The sequence below is a fragment of the Phascolarctos cinereus genome, unplaced genomic scaffold, assembly GCF_003287225.1.
Source record: "Phascolarctos cinereus isolate Bilbo 61053 unplaced genomic scaffold, phaCin_HiC Scaffold_2;HRSCAF=192, whole genome shotgun sequence".
NCBI lineage: Eukaryota > Metazoa > Chordata > Mammalia > Diprotodontia > Phascolarctidae > Phascolarctos > Phascolarctos cinereus.
In genome coordinates, this window is record NW_027555625.1 from 331,935,388 (window position 1) to 331,956,090 (window position 20,703).

Genomic DNA, 20,703 nt, shown 5'->3' on the forward strand with positions numbered 1-20,703 from the left:
ATTTGAAGGCAGCCATCATGTTTCATTATATCTCCTTCTGCCAAAGTAAAAATCTTTCTCTAGACCAAACGTCTCTAGCTCCTTCACCATTTCATGATGTGCTAGAAACATAGTGGGAAGTGAGATACTCAGTTACTATAGTAAATAGTTATCGTATTAATGAATGACTCTCAGACCCTTCACCATCCTGGCAGCCTTCCTTTGGTCAAGTTTTGGTTTTGTCAGTTTTCCTCTTAAAATGAAGTGCTCAGGACTGAACACAATATTCCAGATGGCTGACCAAATATACAATCAGACGTCAAAACCATAATGGCAGATTGTGTACTAACTTGCCGTATTGCTAGACTCTTATAGATGTTCTGTTTTAGCCTTATTGTGTACAGAGTGCTTTAAAAAAAATCTAATTTATAAGCCAAATTGAAAGTTAGCTTCTAATTCAATGTTACCTTTTGAGTTATACTTTTTTTCCATCTTTGACTACCCCATACAGAGAGAGACAATTGCTTTTCTGGTCATGAATTCATTTCTGACTTTCATATAACTTTCATTTCCTGTTTGCTTGATGATAGGGCCCAAAAAATGAAACGAAGGCAAGGAGAAAATCCATTTTGACTGTATGTACATGTATTTAAGATATTGTCCATATCATTGCAGAATTCCCAGGTCCTATTTGCTGAGGATACACCTGAAGAGGATGAAATGATGACAGTTACATCAAGGTGAGATTATATGTGACTTGTGTTGCTTTGGGGTTAAGTTCTCTACCTTTAGCAATAGTAGAAAGGTGTACTGCACAAGTAGGATAAGGCAAAAAAAATCGCTATGGTGCTTCTGGTATCTTTATTGCACACTTTATGAGAAATTTAAGTTAGTTCAATGAAATTGACTCAATGGAGTATCATCCACATTTAAGGTATTCTGTTGGGTTCTTTGGGGGCCATAAAAATGGATCACACACACAGTCCCTGCTCTCAAGGAATTTACAGTTTAAATGTATGTGTAGGAGTCTCTGTTTTGAGGGGAGACAGGGTCAGTCTAAGACAAATATACATCTCATAGTCAACATACTGACTTTATTAAGTACTTACTGTGCACTAGACACTGTGCTAAAGTCCTGGGGATGCAAAGGTAATCATCAAACTGTCTGGTATTGGCTAAGAAATAGAATGGCGTATCAATGGAATAGAGTAGATATACAATGCACGGTAGTTAATGATTATAGTAGCATTGTGTTTGATAAATGTAACGATCTAACCTTTTGGGTGAGAATTTGTTTAAAATTACTGGGAAAACTGGAAAGCAGTCTGACAGAGTAGGAGATACTGCCCCCTGGGGGGACTGGAACGATCCAAGGGTATGATAGTAGCCTGGGGTGCAATTGGGGGGCGTTAAATAAAAATAAGGGGGTGGTGGAAGCATAAGGAAAGAAGATAAAGTAAGAAAATTTTGAAAAACTAAATGTTTCATGTGTTGTGTAACAGTTAAAGTTGTAGTGATAACATTATTTTCCAAATAAACACACCAAATGCAAGTTATAACCTATCAGTGGTCAGGTCTGCTAACAGGTCTTAACAGGCACCTGTTGGCAGGCGAGCATTATCGCTAATTGTCAGGAAGTCCAGCAACATGCATCAACAGGAACATGTGCATGTGGTGACTTGTTTATAATAAGGTGCTGTACAGTTACATGACAATATTGTGTCATCAAAATTTCAGTGCAGGAAAAAACCCACACATTTATAATAAATTATTAAATTCAATATGTGTCCTTTTTAAAAATATTTTTTATATTTTTTGAAATTATGCAGGTTTCAAAAAAAATGTTAAAGGGTTAAAGAAAGTAGATTTCCAGGGTGGGGCACTAAGTAATTTTTTTAAAAAGAGGGCAACAGACCAAATAAATTTGGGAACCTGTGTGATAGACCAGTATGTTACACCATTTACCAAGTTAAGATCAAAACGGATATAAGACCTAGACATAAAGGGAGCTATCATAAGTAAATTAGAAGAATATGGAACATATTACACCTATCAGATTTATTGGATAGGAGAAGAATTTATGAATAAACAAGAGATAGAGATCATTGCGGGATGTAAAATGCATAATTTTGATTACATTAAGTTAAAAAGGTTTTATACAAATAAAACCAATGTAGCCAAGATTAGAAGGAAGGCATGAAATTGAGAAAAAAAAATTTATAGACAGTTCTTTGGATAAAGGCCTCATATCTCAAATATATAGAACACTGAATCAGATTTATAAGAATGCATCATTCCGCAATTGATAAATAGTCAAATAATGTGAACAGGCATCTTTTTGGTTAGAAGAAATCAAAACTATATATATTCATATGAAAACATACTCTGAATTACCATTGATTGATTGTTGTTCTTGTTGGGTCTTGTAATAGTATCCAACTCTTCATGACCCCATTTAGGGTTTTCTTGGAAAAGATGTTGGAGTGGTTTGCCATTTCCTTCTCCAGGTCATTTTGCAAGTGAGGAACTGAGGCAAATGGGGCTAAGTGACTTGCCCAGGGTCACACAGCTAGTAAGTGTCTGAGGCCGGATTTGAACTCAGGTCTTCCTGACTCTAGACCTGGTGCTGTATCCACTGTGCCACCTAGCTGCCTCCATTGATTAGAGAAATGCAAATTAAAACAGCTCTGAGGTATCATCTCACACCTATCAGATTGGTTAAAATGATAGAAGGGGAAAATGACAAATGTTGGAGGGAATGTGGAAAAATTGGGATACTAATGTACTGTTGGTGGAATTGTGAACTGATAACCATTTTGTAGAGAAATTTTGAATTATACCCGAAGAATTATAAAACTGCGTATGTATCCTTTGACCTAGCAATCCCACTATTGACAAATGTTTCCCAAGGTGATCAAGGAAAAAGGAAAAGAACCTATATCTTCTAAAATATTTATAGTGACTCTCTTTCTGGTGGCAAAGAACTGGAAATTGAGGGGATGCCCATCGATTGGGGAATGGCTGAGAAAGATGTGGTAATATGTAATATGTGATGTAAGAAATGATGAGCAGGTTGATTTTAGAAAAGCATGGAAAGACTTGCATGAAATAATGCAGAGTGAAATGAGAACTAAGAGAATGTTGTATAACAGCAGTATTTGAAAAGTAACTGAATGACTAAGCTATTCTGAGTAATATGAATGTTCAAATCAACTGTGAAGGACTTATAAAGGAAGATGCTATCTACCTTCAGAGGAAGAACTGATATATATAGAAATATATATTGTATGGTTTTACATATATATATCTATGTCAAATGTTGGCCTTTTCTAATGCAGGGTTGGGAGGGAGGAGGAGAGACAATTTGGAACTCAAAATGTAACAAACTAAATAAAATTAAAATAGAAAAAATGAGATTTTGTATTTGATCTTTGAGGTAATCAAGTACACTGACGTTGGTTTATGGAATAGGCGGGTGACTTATTGAGACCTGGGTTTTAGGAAGATTGCTTTGGTAGTAGAGCGGAGAATGGGTTAGAGTGGGCTGAGACTTAAAGCAGAGAAACCAACTAAAAAGATGCTGTAAGAATGTAAGCAGGAGGTTATAAGGGCCTTCATATCTCACAATTTTGATCTGGAAGAATCTTGGACATCATCTAGCCTAAACCCTTCATTTTGTAGCTGAGGAAACTGACTTTAGAGGGGTTGAGGTCACCCTGGTAATAAGTAGTAGAGTAGGGATTCAGACCTAGGAATTCCAGTGACAAATCTTTCTGCTGTTTAAGAATCTTTACTGATTTCTTGCTTACTGTATTAACTAATTTCCTCTGCCAATTTTCAGCAACCTTCCTACTTGGTTCCATCATACCTAGCCAATCTTATTTTCATCTGCTTCTTTATATGTATCCTTCTGCAGTCTAGAATTTTTCTTTTCTTTTTTCCTTCCTCCTGATTTTCATTTTTACATTTAAAATTTATTTGTTTATTTTGCCCCAGTTATATGTAAAAACAATTTTTAACGTTTGTTTATAAAACTTTGAGTTCCACATTCTCTCCCTTTTTTCCCTCCCCTGCTTGGAAATTTTCTTCCTGCTCCTTGGATGCAATTCTATACACACAGCAGAACAAAGAAAAAGGATGCTGTATGCAACTGTGGATATCCCATTTCATATGGCTTGCTTTGAAAAGTACATAATAAATTCTACATGTTGCTTTCAAAATTGTCCTTCTCGTCTGGGCTTCTTTCCTAACTTCTGTTGTCTTCTGCGCATAATGAATATTTTATTGGCCTATTTTTTTGAGCACTATATTATTGACCCTGGAACCCCTTGATACGTTCTCTTCTAATTAAAAACCTGGAGAAAGAAAGAGCAAAAAAAACCAAACAAGCCACCCTTTGTATACAAATAAGTATAACAAGGAAAATGAAGCCACATAGTATCCAAGTGCAGAAATATATTTCCCTTTCTGCACCTTGAGGCCTGTGCCTCTCTGCGAGAAGGTGGGTAACTTATCATGGCATTGCATTGATTCAGAATTCTTGAATCTCTCAAAATTATTTTTCTTACAATGTCTTTATATAAATTTGTTCCTGTTTCTGCTCACTTCATTCTGCATCAGTTCATATTACCCAGGATTCTCTGAGATAATTTCTTCATCATTTCTTATGATGCGGTAATATTAGATCCAGATACCATGATTTGTTTAGCTGTTTCCTGGTTGTCTAAGGATCCCCTTTTGTGGTCCTTTTTCACTTGTGTCCAAATCTTTGTGACCTCATTTGGGGTTTTCTTGGCAAAGATACTGGAATGGTTTGTCATTTCCTTCTTCAGCTCATTTTACAGATGAGGAACTGAGGCAAACAGGGTTAAGTGACTTACCCCAGGAGCCCATAGCTAGTAAGTATCTGAGGCCAGATTTGAACTCAGGAAGATAAATCTTTCTGACTTCAGGCCTGGCACTCTATCCACTGTGCCATTTCTTTACATTTCCTTTTAATTCCATTTTTACCCCTTTCCTTCCTGGGAAGCTTGTTTTGCTTAGAGCTGTTCCTTGCCTTCTAATGGCAAAAAGTGAAGAGAAATTAAGAAGCCTCTTGATGAGGGTGAAAGAGAAGAGTGTGAAAGCTGGTTTGAAGCTTAACATCAAAAAAACTAAGATCTTGGCAACCTGGTCCCATCACTTCCTAGAAAATAGAGAAAAAATGGAACATGTGTCAGATTTTATATTCTTAGGCTCAAAGATCACTGCAGATGGTGATTGCAGCCATGAAATTAAAAGATGCTTGTTCTTTGGGTAGGAACACTATGGCAACTCTGGACAGCACAGCAAAAAGCAGAGACATCACTTTGCTGACAAAAGTCCATAGAGTTGAAGCCATGATTTTTCCAGTAACTGTGAGGATTGTACTTTAAGGAAAGCTGAGCATTGCGCAATTGATGTTTTCAAATTGTGGTGCTGGAGAAGACTTGGGAGTCTCTTGAACATCAAAGAGAGTAAATCAGTCAATACTTAAAGAAATTAATTCAGGCTATTCACTGGAAGGTCAAATGCTGAAACTGAAGTTTAAATACTTTGTCCACATTATGAGAAGATGGGACTTATTGGAAAAGACCCTGATGTTGGGAAAGATTGAAGGAAAAAGGGAAAGAGGACAGCATAGGATGAGGTAGATAGATGGTATTATGGAAACAATGAACATCAACTTGGACAGACTTTAAGAGATGGTTTTGGATCAAAGAGTCTGGTGTGCTGTGGTCCATGGGGTCCTGAAGAGTTGGAAATGACTTAATTACATTTCCTTGCTAGTGTTATTAAGTTTTTTAAGCCTTTCCCTCTCCCTATCTGTGCTGTTGAGTTGGGGTTTTTGTTGTTGTTGTTGTTTTCTACACCAGAATATATGTTTGTTCTTAATCATCCATTGTCCATTTCACATAGGCTCATGTGATGCTTACCCTACCCCCCAAAACTTCTTCCTCCATGTTTGTATATTCTTCTCACAAACCTCTAGTAGAAATAGCAAGTTCTACCCCCTTCTTCATCCTTTCTTCACTAATGTATTCTTTTTTACTTTCCTTCTCATTCTCAGCTTCAAACCCTTAGGACATAACCAACCACCTCTAGAACCTCTGTTTTTATTGTTTAATTCATTACTTCACTACTTTTTGAAGAAATTGAGGTTTGGAAGGGACATTTGTTTCTCCTCCCTCTTAGAATGTTAGTGCTACGTCATCACTACATCTTACTTAGCTCTGGCATTCTCATCAAAAATGCTTGAAAGTCTTCCATTAAAAGTTCATTTCCTCTCCCCCACCCCCAAGATGATACTTAGCTTTGCAGGGTAAATTATTTTTGTTTGTAAGTCTGTCCTTTGCCTTTTGGAATATTTTATCCAAAAATCTCTCGTTTATCATAAAAGCTGCTAGGTTTTGTGTGATCTTGCCTGTGGTACCTTAGTACTTGAAGTGCTTCTTTCTAGATTGTTGCAGAATTTTTCTTTGACATGGAAGCTTAGGATTTTGTTTTATGACATTTTGGGAACTTTTTCTTTTGGAAATTCTTTCAGGGGATGATTAGTACATTGTTTTCTATTTTTACTTTGCCCTCTGCTTCTCATAGGTCTGAGCAGTTTTCATTTATGATTTCTTGAGATATAGTGTCTTTTTTTAATTACGGATTTCAGGCAGAACATTGATTCTTAAAATAATTTCCCCTTGACTTGTCTTCTGAATTTTTTTTAATCTCAGTTATCTTTTTTCTTTCAGTCTTTTGATTTTGTTTTCATATTTCTTGATACTGTATGTAATTTCTCATTGGTTTATTCTGGATTTTAAGGAATCCAATTCTTGGGTAAGGGTCACCACTTTCTATTTCAAGCAAGCTATATATTCTCCTTCAAATTCTTTCCATAGGAGCTTTTATTTTATTTCATTTTTTTGTGTCTTCTGCTTCATTTCGCCTGTGTATTCATGTAGTCCTAGTGGAAAATCCATTTTTTCCTTTGAGTCTTTTTGGTGATCTCTAGATTTGCAATAATTTTTGTTACTGGTCAGTGTTGTCTTTGATTTACTCATCTCTGCAACTTTAGTTCCTGAATTGGGACTTAGTGCCTAGGCCTGGTTTCTACTTGCTGCTGGGCTTTTCATTGTGGTGGTCCTTTTATTTCTCCCAGTTTCATTTTATTTTCATTTCCTTATTCTCTCCCTTCCACTCCCCTATGTACTGAGAAGGCAAGAAAAACAGAGTCTATCACACAGTATGTTGGATGCTGCAAATGTCCCCACTCTGGGAGCCTACTCTGGGTTGATGTTTGTGTAACTGGCAGGCCCTCTTTTTTATAGCATTCAAGCTTCTGGTCCACTTAGTATGTAGTTCTGAGATAGAAGAAATAATTTGCTGTGGTTTCTCATTGTTTTTCTTTATTATTTACTCTGATGTGAACTTTAGGATTTTAATGGTACACATGTGTGGGAGCTGGGCAGTTTGCCTCTTGTTCAGATAACCTTCTCTTTTGGAAGTTTATCACCTTTTCTAGCCATTGTTTCATATTACTCCCCTTCACACATGTGCTCTCTGCCTTTCTAAAACACTGGATTGTCACTTCCTGTAGGAAGATTGCCCTGATTTTCTCCCCGGTTCATAATGATCTTATGCTTTGGACTTTGAACAGCACTTTCCTGTGAATTTTTCTCATGCACTTAGTAATATTATTTATTGTTATCTATCTTGATGTCTTTTCCTTCTTAGACTCTAAGCTTCTTGAGGGTGGGGTCTATCTTGTTTAAACAGTACTTGGCGTACTCTTTAAAAAGACTTGTTTATTATCTTTACAGGAATGTTGGCTCCAGTTTGGTGGTCTTTCCTGGTTTTTACCCCTCAGCCCTCCTCTATGTGCCTGGATGTTAATTTTATAATATGTTAATTCTTCTCTCCCTATCTGTTTGTGCTTTCCCCACCTGGCTAAGTATCAGTTCTCCTCCAAAGCCCAGTTTTAGCTTCTTAGCCCCTATGAAGCTTTCCTTGATTCTTCCATCTTCTAGTTACAATCTCTGTTTTGTGGGCATCTACTGATAATCTCCATTGTATGCACAACTGTATATAGTCTTGTATTGTTTTCCCTTTATTTTCCATTCATGTCTCCCTGATTAAATTGTAAACTCCTTAAAGACAGAAATTGTCTTTTGCCCAGGTTACCTCCCATAAATTTTGGTTTGGAATAGTCATCATGATTCTTTATAACAATCTGATGATTCTGATGTCCAGCCATGCCTCTGATAGGACACTGCTCTGAGCTGTGGGGTTTTTAAGAATTGCTTTTTTGGGTTGAGTGGTTGGTATTCCCTGTTTTGAAGATGAGGCCTAGCTGTCACATATTCCAGTGGTTATACTGTATGTGTAGTCTGGGCTTTTCACAAGTTGATAGTGTTATTCCCACTACCTGCCAGATCCATTCTTGCTCCCCTTGATCCTTGCTCATAGTTTCCTTCTCTTCTCCATCTAACCAAATCCTACCCAAGGCCCATTTCAAATTATGGTGATGATGAGTCCACATAGGTGCTCTGGCCAGGGAGAGATCAAAAAGGGTTGGAGGAGTCAAGGAACACTCTTTGAAATTTGAGCCAGGCCTTCAAACCTAGGTGGGATTGGCTAGGTGGAGTAGAGGGGTAGTACAGTCTAGGAGAATTTCTTTCAGTGCTGGAAAATATGGCTTTGGTTGAATTCTCAGGCTATTCAAATGGTTTTGGAAGTGGTTTTAACTGGAGAAGCCTTTCTGCTTCCTGCGGGCCTCTTTGCTTTGTTGTGGTGAGCTCTGTGCAGAGCAGATGTAGGTTTTAATAAATGATTATACGCTTTGTCACCAGGAGATAGTTGGAGTAGCAGGCAATGCGGTTTGACTTCAAATTGATTAGCCCATTTTATAAATGTCAGCAAATTGTTTTGTGATGGACCCTTTGAATAGAGCCCTGATATTACTCGCAGAGTAAACTGTGCCTGGCTTGGGTTTCTAACAAATGCTTTGAGATGTTTTATTTAGAGAGAGAAATCGCTTGTGGTTTCCTATCAAGATTTAGTTATTTATCATGAATCAATGGTGGCTGTTCTTTCTTCTCTGTGGTTCTCGGTTGACATGGGGATTTGTGTTGTTTTTTTTTAAAGTGTTTTCTTGCATACTTGATCAAACTAATCGTAAAGCTCAGTGAAGCGGGAGGGGGCCAGCTCTGAATGCCGGCATTGCTAAACCACGTTTTCTTATGTCAGGAAGAGATTGCATTCCGTGAACGGGCAGGGAGAACCAGAAGGTCAGATAGGGAGAAGCCATGCATAGTTAAGCTGTGCACAAAATAGATGCTCAACTTGTGTGGGCAGATTTTTGCTGTAGGGTGGCTTGGAGAGTTGTAGCCTATTTTTTGCTGCTTTAGAAAGAAGTCTCTTGAGATAAAAAAGAAAATTAACAGCAAGGTGGGAAGAAGCTAGTACAATGTCAGGAGGCTCTCCAAGTTCTTTGCTCCAAGTGTACAAATCACTGCAATGTTCAGGCTTACCTGCGATAGGCAATATAAAACAAACCTTTGACATCTTTAGATTGGAGTGGAGATTTTTGCCTTCTCGATGCACGCAGGCAGTGCTTACCCTTCAGCCTTCCTTTGTGAGTTCTCTAGAAGGAGCTCCTTTTCACGTGATTTCCCTGGGACTGAAGTTGCAAGCATGTTTGTTTTTTCCACGTTTTTCTTCTGGTATTTCTACCATCACTTTCCACATTCCCATTGTTTTTCGTAGGGTTGCAAGTGTCTATTATTTTGTCACTTAGTATTACTTTGGTCTTGCTCTCTGATTTATTTTACTGGAAATCTATTTGACTGGTGGTCCTTTTTCAGCCCCACTGCTCTAAGCCTGTTGACCACTAAGAGAAGCCCAGTCATTGCCAGGGGAAGCTCTGCAGAAGAGATCACTGTTTGCCCAGGTAAGAGCCTCACTAACTTCGCAAATATTCGCGTGTTCCTCTGTTGGTTTTCAAACCCTGCTTCGGTATACATTTAAAAATTTCTTTTGATTTGTATTAAATCCACAGTCCACTTGGTAGATGATCTCTGACTCTCCATTTCTTCTCTTCCCCATCTTCTCTCAGGGAATTTTTTTTTTAGTATTGGAATTAACATAACTCTTGTTTGCACACCAATCTCCTCAGAGATGCCAGCATAGCACCAGGAATAGCACTTGCTTAATTAACGGCAGCTTCAAGACCCATTGGATCTTGTGTGTTGGTTTTGTGTGTCTTGCAAAGCTGGTATGCTATGTTGTCATTAAAGAAGAATTATTTACAGTGTTTTTCTTTTTTCTTTTTGTGTTGTTGTTCAATGTGGTATTGTTGCATAAAAATTCAAGAAACCAAGTTTGTGCTACAATTCTCACTGCCTTTTGACTTTTTGTTCATTTCAGATAAGGCAGTTAAGCTTGCTGGTTGCCTCATTGTATCTTTTTCTAAATTATAGAAATAAGGTTATAAGGCAAAGCTACATAATAATCAGAACTACTCTAAAGTAGAAGGGGCTTCCTTGGGAAGTGATGAATTTCTCGTCACTGAAAATAATAATAATTATAATAGTTATATAATTAATATAATATAATAATAATTCCCTGTGATACAGAATTCAAACTAAAGATAACCCTTTCTACTTTAGAATAATTCTAATTATTATATATATATATATATTATTATGTGATTACTGTGGTGATGAAAATACAGGGTATCCCAAAAGTGTTGGTATAGTTTTAAGCTTTCATAACTTCACTGCGCCAAGATTCTTTTGGAAAACTCTGTGTGTGTATATGTATATGTACATGTGTGTAGTACTTCAAGGTTTAAGAAGTCCTATCATCTCATTTGATTCTCACAACAGTTTGGTGAGGTATGTATTATTCCCCCATTTTACAACTTAAGAAACTGAGGGTAAGAGAAGTTAAGTGACTTTTCAAGCAACAGCAAATACGTGAGACAGAATTCAAACTCAGGTCCTCTTCCTAACTCCCCAAGTACACTGCTTGATCTCGTCTACCATTTAACAGGTACTTCCACAATGGAGATTTTCAAGTGGAGTTTGGTTGACTACTTCCCTCCCTCCCCCCCCATCTAGATATCATCATTTCTGGCTTTTATAAGGTCCTGTGGTTCATTAAGGAGGCTTTTGTATTTTCTAGTGTGTGTCCTTGAGGACTCAAACATCAACACCATAGCCTGGGGGTATTATAAAGATCTTAATTTTTAAAATTAAAAAGTTAGAGTTAAAAGTAAGTTTTTATAGGATGTTTTTTCCCCAGTTTGGATAGAATGAGGTTCTTGCAGAAAACGAATTGCTCTGCTTTTTGCAGGATTGTACTCCCTAGTAGTGTTATCTTTATGAAAAAGAAAACTTTAGCTCTCTTTGCTGAGTGCCACTGTCTTACTCCAACCCCAAGTCACTAACTCCATTTTCTAGAATGATAGCATCTGACATCATGGTAGGCTCCAACAGAGAGGAACCTGGAAATAACAATGATCTCAAAAGCCACAATTAATGAGAGGAAAAAGCAAACACTCCGTGACTGAGGTTGGATGGCTTTTATGATCATGACTCACTCTCATTAGCCTGGTAATTAAGTCCAACCATTAGCTGACATAAACTACTTCTAAGTAAGATTGTGAAGGGTTTCTATACCGTTAGTCTTCCTTTTGCCTAACAAGAGTAAGGACCCTCCCAGAGAAGCAATCCCCCCCTTTTAAAAAAATGTATGTGATATATATGAGTTGATGCTGTATTGATCCTTTAAATGAAACAGATGGAGAGGTTAGTCTGTGTTTTCTGCAATCTTGTTGTCTTAAGATCTCTGGCAGTTCTAAGCTTCTAGCACCCCATTAGCAGTGTAGTTACTTTGGGGTATTGTTCAGTTAAAGCAGCAGTATTATAGCATAACAGCTATACTGTTGTGTATTCTTCTGGCCTCATGTGTTTATGGGGAGCTGTGCCCACTTTAGCCATCATTGTTATCAAGTATTTCAGTCATTTCTCAAAATCAGAAGTGAAGACTTTTTTTGTGATTGAAATAGTCCAAGCAGTAATCAGCTCTTGCCTTTGAAGAGACTGACTCTCTTTTCTCATAACACTTCTTAGTAAAACCTGACAAAATGCGGTAGTACATATATACAGCAACCTCTATTTTCTGCACCATGGTGGTGAATAAAGTACTCAGATATTCTGGCTAATAATGTTTCTGTAAAATTACTAATTTTATAATATTAACATACTGTAAAAGACACTTAATATTAAAACTTGTACTGACCATAATTTAATCTTAGTTTGATATAACCTAAATCCTAGGGGGTACTTTAGGATCTTGCCACATCATCATTATGTATATCAACTATCATTGTACTTGATAAAATTCCAGATAACAGATTATTTACTTTGTATGTTGACAGAGTTCTTTGCCTTTTTACTCCTTTGCCTAGTACAGGTAGAATGTAACATATCTATTTGTGTGTGTGTCTATGTGTATGTTTACATACATACATACATATGTGTAAGTGCTTATATATGTGTATTTTTTTGATAAGCATTTATATTGTGCCTGTGTGTTAGCCATCACGCTAAGTGCTTTACAAATATTATCTCATTGCTTTTCACATCAACCCTTTGAGGTAAGTGCTATTATTATCCTCATTTTACAGATGAGGAAACTGAGGCAAGTGGAGGTTAAGTGACTAGCCTAAGGTCACACAACTAGCTTGTGAGTGTCTGAGGTTGGATTTGAACTCAAATCTTCCTGATTCTAGGCCCAGCATTCTAGCCACTGTACCAGCTAGCTCTTAAGAGGTAGATGGATAGTAAGAACCACATAGGGAAGGCACAGTAGCTGTGTTTAGTTTGCTTGTGTTTTGAATTAGTTTCTCTCTCTCTTTTTTAATTCAAATTTGCACCCCATTCTTTTAGTAGCTCCCTGCTATACCTTCAACTTCAGTAGTAATATAAGTAGCTTCTACTGACTGAGTAAATGTGTGTGTGTGTGTATGGATGCTATACTCCTATAGCTATAGTACTATTAAAATAACCCTTAGAGAATATATGAATAATTTCTTTGCACTGTGACAGTACAGCAAAATGAAAACTGAATTATCTAATAAAGTTTGTTTGGAGATTAGAAATAATGTGGAAGAATTTTTTCTTGTGTTGCAGAGACACAGCTAAGTCCATCTGAAGTTCTTGAACTAGAGAGAGAAGAGGGGTGCCTATCTAGTAAAGAAAGACCTGTTAAGGTAAGAGCAAGTTGGGTCAGGTATGGAGCATGTAGGACTTCTGAAGCTACTCCTCTGAAATTTTCTTTAGTGTTTTCTTTCTGTAAGTTACCCATCTCTGAAGCAACATACTTTTGACTTCTCAGAGAAGAGATGGCAGGACCTTGTAGCTTTTGGTCCATTCTTGGCACACTGCCAAGTGAAGAGAGCAAACTCTTGGACTGTGAGTTAGGAGAACTTCACTCTGTAATTGACTAGCTGTGTGACTTTGGGCAAGCGTTATTTGCTTCTTGGGAATCATTTTCATCCTCTATAAAATGAGGAGGTTGGATTACATGCTTTCTAAGTTCTCTTTCAGCTCTAAGATTCTGTATTTGGTAGTTGAGTGGAGGAATTCCTTTTGGGCAGCTCACTTGTACATTGTTGCTAGTAATGTATTTACTAGTATGAACAATTTCAGGATGAACTCACTGTCTTTTTGAAAATTCATTTTTATTGCTATCTTTTATTTTTTGACACCAATACCTTTTTCAATGTATCCTTCCCACAGAGGTATTCCTCATATCAAAGAATATGAAAGAGGGGAAAAAAAGTTCAGTAACACTAACCAACGCACTAAAAAAGCCTGATATTTTCTGTAGTGTAGAGATCCACGATCTCACACTTTGCAAGAGAAGGGAAATGAAGTACCTCTACAGTTACTATGGGATTTTATTTTGGATCTTGGTGTCTAGCTTGGCAGCCTGAGCCTAAAAATGAAGCCATGGTAAAAATTAGCCTCTTATTTTCATGATTACATTTCCTGTCTTATGACACATCTTTAGTAAGAACAATGCAGCTGCTGCAATAACGGAATCTAATACAAGTTCCTCCTTCTGTTCAAGACTCCCTTTGTATGTTCTTGTGACTCTGAAAAAGAAATATAACCATCAGTAAGTCCTGTCAGTGTGCTTCAGACATATGAGGCTGTGACAAGGGGATCTATGAATGAAACATTCATTATGTGGGTACAGAGATTTGGTTGCATTTGTATGCCTAATTGTTTTGTTTTCTGCTGCCTTTGAAGAGTCAGAGAACAGAATTCTCCTTTCTGTTACACCTCTCTTTAATGTTCCAGGTTCCTTAAACCTGTTTTTTGCAGCAGTGAGTTAGACCTCTTTTCTAGTGTCTACTTCAGGTAGCCACATGACCACCTCTTTCCATTAATCATTCACACAACCTGGTATGTTGGAACGTGATCTATCACTGCTGATAGTTGACAGCTCCTGGTGCTGAGGTGTGGTAGATATGAAGATGGCATTTCTTACAGCATAATGCCCATTCACAGAGCCTGCTAGGCAATGTAAACATGAGCTCTGGACCTATGTCCCTGTGAGGGACCAAACTCTTTTTGTGTTCTGGGATGGGAAGGATAATGTTAAGTCATTCTGTCACATAGAAATCCTTGCAAGCCTGGAGTTTAATCAAAGATGATTCCGTATGCAACTGCAGTTGCAAAGGACACTGCTTTATATGGGTCAAAGAGCCATATAAACCCTGTTTAGAATTTATAGTGCATGTATCTGCACCATTACATGTCAGAAGACTGTGGCTGTGGTTTGTGTTTACTTCCCTAAATATCTTGAAAGGTTCTAATGAGTGAGGTTTAGCTTTTTAATTATTATGAACCAATTGCTTAATTAGTTTTAAGTTTTTTACCAGGGCTGTGGAAGCTCTTTGAACTTTTCATATGTGTCCAGGTAAGAATATTGAAGATCACAAATGTGTGTGTGGTCTCTCATATCTAAGCATGGACCATTTGATCTGAAATGTCTCACTTGATATGTATTCTTGCCATACCAGTCTGTAATGCATTGTGACTGTTCAGTGACATCAGATTGCAAATATCAGAAAACTACTTTGACAGCATCTCTGAGGAAGCTGAAAAACTGGCACTTGAATTGTGATCCCTCTCAATTTGTTTTCCCTCAGGAGTCACGTTCATTTCGTAAACTTGGAAACTTGTCTTTCAGATGCTAGATCAATTCCCTCTTCTCCAGTGATTTCAGTGGAAGTTACTTAGGCTACTAATTAAGTTGGTAGATGGGGGAAAAAAGAAAGTTTGTATAGTGACCAGCCTAGGTTCCATTGCAAGGGGGATTCAAAAACTTACAAAAGAGTTTTTAAAATTATTTTTTGTTTTTTAAATTCCCACTACAGTGAACTTTTGAGGGCCAGAATGTTAAGTGTCACCCCTTTAAGAAGCTTTATCACAATGTCTGATTACCTCTTTTGAGAAGTAGTTATGTGATATGAAGCAGAGGAATGTCTGCCAAAGCTGTCTTCTGCTGCATGGTCTCAATAAAAGCTGCTTTTGTTGTATTTTTCCTTCTTGAGGTTCCTCTGTGGTAGTTAATATTTAAACAGACGTTTTTAATGGTGCTAGAAAGAAATCTTTTTTTAATGTAAAGATAACAGAAATCTTCTGGATTGCCTGTGAACATAGTTGGAAGTGTTCACAGTAAGACAATAATAGACAGACTTCTTCCTCTTGAATACATTAATAGTTGAAGGCACATTCTCTGTATTTTACAGAGCTGATTATGAATGCAAAGAGAATAGTGCTGGGGTGTGTGTTCTAGGGAGATGCATGGCATACATCACAAGTGTGTTTAGTGAACTTTGAATGCTAAGTAACTGTCGAAGATGGTCACCACTTCTGAGGCATTCATAACTGCCTGCGTATTGTTATGTCATAATTGATTTTCTTACTCAAATAAGGTTTCATATATGTGGCACATTTCTGACTGGTTTCTCTAAACACAATGAAGAACCTGGAGGAAAAGGACACTCAATGAGCAAGTGTAGTTGGGAAGAGATTTGAGGTCTTCCCTACCCAATTAAATTATTCTGTTCTGTTCTTTAAAAATTGGGACACTTCTTAGGGTTTGTAGAAAAGTTTTGTGTAAGAATATTGATCTTACAGCTAGAAAGTATCTTAATTACCTAGGTTAACCTTCACAGTCTATAGACAATGCAGCTGGGAGGGGGAAAAGAGGATGGGGGGAGACAAATAACTTGTGCAGGGTCACACAAGAAGTATTCAGTTGGCCTAGGATTTGAACCCAGGTCTTCTTACTCCAAATTGACTAATCTTTTTGAATGGCCTTTTTGCTTCCACCACTCAATTTCTGTTCATAAACAGCCTGTTTTGGAAGTGGCCTGGTTTTACAGCCCAAAATGGCGATTTTGCTTGTCTGAATTTTCATTCCATCTTAGCTTTGAACTCAGTTTGTTTCTAGACCAGAGAAGGATTTAATTTTTTCCTCCTGTGAGGTATTGTAGCAGCACAGGTGATCCTTGCTGTAAATGGAAACAGTGGATATCCAGGGCAGCCTCAATATTGATTGGCTGGGACATGCTGTCCTTGGAAACAAGCATTAGGTAGTTGTGCTGCAGTGCTCACTCGTGCTGCTGAGTTAATAACTGCAGAGCTCCCAGCTCTGACCTGTACAGGTGAGATGTAGGCATTACAGGAGGAAGAACAGCTGCACAACGGTGATGATAATAAGAGCTCACATTTTAGTGCTGTAAGGTTTATAAAATGCTTTCCTAGTAAACCCATAAGTAGGTAGTATAAGTATTATTATCCACACCTTATAGAAGGTGAAAGTGAGGCTTAGAGAGGTGAAATGACTTGCACAAAGCCACAAAGCAAAAATTGAACCCAAGTCATCTTATTCTAAGCCCACTCTTTCCACCATGCTATTCTGCCTCACTGAAAAATGTTAGAGTAAAAAGCAAAGGCAGCTTAATTTTCATGCAAATGTCATTCCCTCCTACCTCCCCTTCAGGACTCCCCACCCCAAAAGATTGAAAACTCCTTTAGGTAAAGGATTATGTCATTTTTCATTTTGTGCCACAAGCACCTAGCACAGTGTATAGTGTGTAATGATACTCAAATGTGTATTGAATTCTCTAAATGAGAAACATTTAGAATTCTTTGCTTTATAAATTGAAGGTATTGTGATTCCTTTTTGTGATAATTATGTTCTTTGTGTCCTTCAGGCTGCTGTCAATGAAAATATTGAGAAGGAAATGTCTGCCTCCATCTTCTCGGCCCATATCCAGGTGTCCTGCCCAATGTGTGACCAGGGTTTCCCGCCCACAGAAATTGAGCTGCATGCCATGTATTGCAATGGTTTAGTGGGGGAGGAAAGCAGACACTCACCAGGTTAGCCAAACCTATTTCTCTGAGCTTCTGCCAGAGAATCTCTTTGTCACTCTTCTCTTCCTGTCCTTAGCTACTGTTAAAAGCTTCTCTGAGAAATGTCAGCAAGTACAGCGTTTTATGTGAAAAGAGTGGTTAAAAATGATTTCTGACTCTGGATTTTTTTTAGCCTTGGTCTGTAGGTCACCAGATTTGCAGATGCCAGTGCTTAAGATTTTACTGTGGCATCTTTCTCTCTGGTTGCTTTTGTTGAGTAGCTTTGTGCAAGGGAACTTTTTGCTTATGTGCTCCACAGTTCAAGTTCTAGTGTATGTATTCTCCCATCCTTCTTGTGCTTTTACTTCTTAAGGAAGTTTTTTTAGACAAACCAGATCTTCAAAACTGCCTCATAAAATATCTTAGATCCATTCTAAGGTATCTTTGCTTCAGAATATCTTTGTAATCTAGTGCAGTACATGTGAAAAGCAGCAGGATGTTTAGGTAGAGGAACTTGTTCTATCTGGTCATTTTACTCATACCTACCATGTTCTTTTGCACTTTGGCACATGGGGAGCTCCAGCTTAGCTTTTGCCAAAGAAAGGCCAGAGGCCAGTGCAGTGCGATGGTTGTGCCTCTTTAGTATCCTTTCAAAGATTTTTTAGGGCCTGAGGGACAGAATTCCAGAGATTCAGACTTTAAAATTTACTCTTTTGGTTGTACTTAATAAGATTAAAACTAAAGTAGGGGGCAGCTAGATGGAGCACTGGCCCTGGAGTCAGGAGGACCTTAGTTCAAATCTGGCATCAGACACATAACACTTACTAGCTGTGTGACCCTGGGCAAGTCACTTAACCCCATTGCCTAGCTCCCCCCACCCCAAAGAAAAAACAAACTAAAGCAGGCTGGCAGGTGAATAAAATTCATGCCCCTTACTACTCATTTCCTCCTTGTATTCTAATCAGAGGAGCCTAGAAAGTCATACCATTTTTTGTATCCTTCGCCTGCTCTCTGTTCCCACTGCCACCAAGTTGTCCAGGCTGTGGTAAGCCACCTTGTATCTGCCCATTTGAACTGGCAGAGGAGCTTCTTCCTGCCTTCCTCTTTCTTTCCAGCTTCACACATCTTGTTTTTGTATTTCTACCTCAAATAGTCCTTCTATGTACAGATGGCCGTGTCACTTGTAGGCCCAAAAATTTCCGGTGGCTGCTTGTTTCCTGCCAACAACAATAATGACCTACTATGTGCCAAGCGCTGTGCAAGGCTCTGGGGGCACAAGCAAAAGTGACACTTTTCCTGCCTTCGGAAACCCAGTGGCTCCCTATTACCTTTGTAACCCAGCCCCAACTCACCTCTAAACCCTTAGTATGCATTAGCTCCTTTCACTCACACCATGGTTGTCTAGATTAACTGGCTTTCTTAATGTTCCTCACACAAAGTATTCCCCATCTCAGTGCCTCTACCCTGGATATCCCCTTCACCTGTAATGTACTCGCTCAGCACCATCTCCTGCATTAACTTTTCCTGAGCCTTTTAGCTCCTGGTATTTCCGATACCATCCCCCCTCCCCGTTTACATCTGTTTTCCCCAAGATTTGGTGAACTGCAGTCCAGTGACCAAATTCTAGCTCTCTACTCTCTTTGTACCAGCTAAGAATGATTTTTTAAAAAAAATACAATAAGAACTGTTTAAAAAATGTAAAAATCACACTAGCTCCTTGGCAGTACGAAAGCGGACTGTTGTTATAATTTGTTGACTCCTGGTCTTCTCAGTGCTTCCTAAAACTCCCAGGGCTTTCTACACACTCTGCCGCTGAACGTTAGAGACCACCAGACCTTGCCATCTGCCCTGAAGCTGAACCCTTGATGCGTACTATTTCCCTCATTAGAATGTGAGCTCCTTGAGAGCAGGACCTGTTTTGAATCCCTAGTAGCACTTAGAATAGTGTTTAGAACATGATAAACAGTAAATACTTTTCATTTGCATATCTATATCTTAATCCATATATGTGTGTGGTCATCTGCATACATCCTAGAGGTAATAGGGTGCCGTTGGATTTATTGAGCAAGGCTTTGATGTGGGCAGACTTGCTTAAGGAACATCACATAGATAGCTATGTAGGGACTAGTAGATTGGAGTAGAGAGAGACATCTTTTGCTTGTCATTCAAAACCATCAGTCTGGCACCATCCTACTTTTCAAGCCTTATTTCATTTTATTCTTTCAAATACTGAATGTGCTAGCCAAACTGCTTTCTTCCTCCAAACACACCTTATGCTCTCCTACATTAGTGCTTTGGGTACATTTGTTCCTATACCCTCCCCTACATTGCCTGTTGAATCTCATATACCATTTTGCTTGTACTTCTCTAATGTACTTATATGTTATGGTTAACTGTTTCTTACTCTTCTACCACACTCAAGTATCCACGTAGTATCATGAGATAGCATGGTACAGTGTAAAGAGAACTGGATTTGTATCAACCAACAAACATTTAAGTGCCTACTGCATGCTAGGTACTGTGCTAGCTTCCAGGAATACCAAGACAAAAATTAAACAGTTCCTGCCCTCAAGGAATTTACATTCTTTCAGGGGAAAAAATATATACACGTAAGTAGATAAAAAATGTATTCAAAGTTAATATAAGCTAATTGGGGGAGGGGAGAGAACATGAGAGAGGGGATGGTACTAGCTTTGCCTCTCATTACCAATGTGACCTTAGGCAACATTTGTCAAAATGAGAGGGTTGTACTAGATGATCTAAAAGTTTCTTCCAGCTCATCTTGTGATCTAAACTTTGCATCTCACCTCTTCCAGCACCAGCCTGGTATTCTGTACATTATAGGTGTTTAATTGTTTGCTGAGTATGGAATTATGTGAACTTTGATTATTGACCCTTGAGACACAACTTGCTTTGTTGCTTCCCCTTTGTACTCTCCAAAAGAACATAAGCACACTCCACCAAAAGAACATTAGTATGGTAAACATACTATAGACTCTTGAGAGTGTTTGCTGCATTTCTCAATGTGCTTGACCTTCACTAATTTGCAGGGGCTAACATCTCAAATTGTGTCATATTAAAGCACTTGAAAAGGGTGAGTTAAATTTCCAGGAAGGAAAGGCAGGGTTCTTAACTTTTGTTGAAGCAATATTGTTTATTCATTAAATAAGGAAGTGCCTAAGCTTGTAGTATTTTACTCATAATGAAATTTGAGGAACTTAATCAGGACAGATGGGAAGACTCTTCAGTTTGGACTTAGGTGTAGAACAAA

The 20,703-nt window shown here is 38.2% G+C and overlaps 1 protein-coding gene across 1 annotated transcript in view; it reads left to right on the forward strand.

Moving 5' to 3' along the window:
- Nucleotides 1–20,703, forward strand: part of UIMC1 (ubiquitin interaction motif containing 1) — a 132,914-nt gene that overhangs the window by 69,156 nt on the left and 43,055 nt on the right. Inside the window, 4 exon segments of the mRNA XM_078150302.1 lie at nucleotides 655–719; nucleotides 9,855–9,940; nucleotides 13,188–13,267; nucleotides 17,294–17,459. Of these exon segments, the coding sequence (XP_078006428.1) occupies nucleotides 655–719; nucleotides 9,855–9,940; nucleotides 13,188–13,267; nucleotides 17,294–17,459 (397 nt within the window).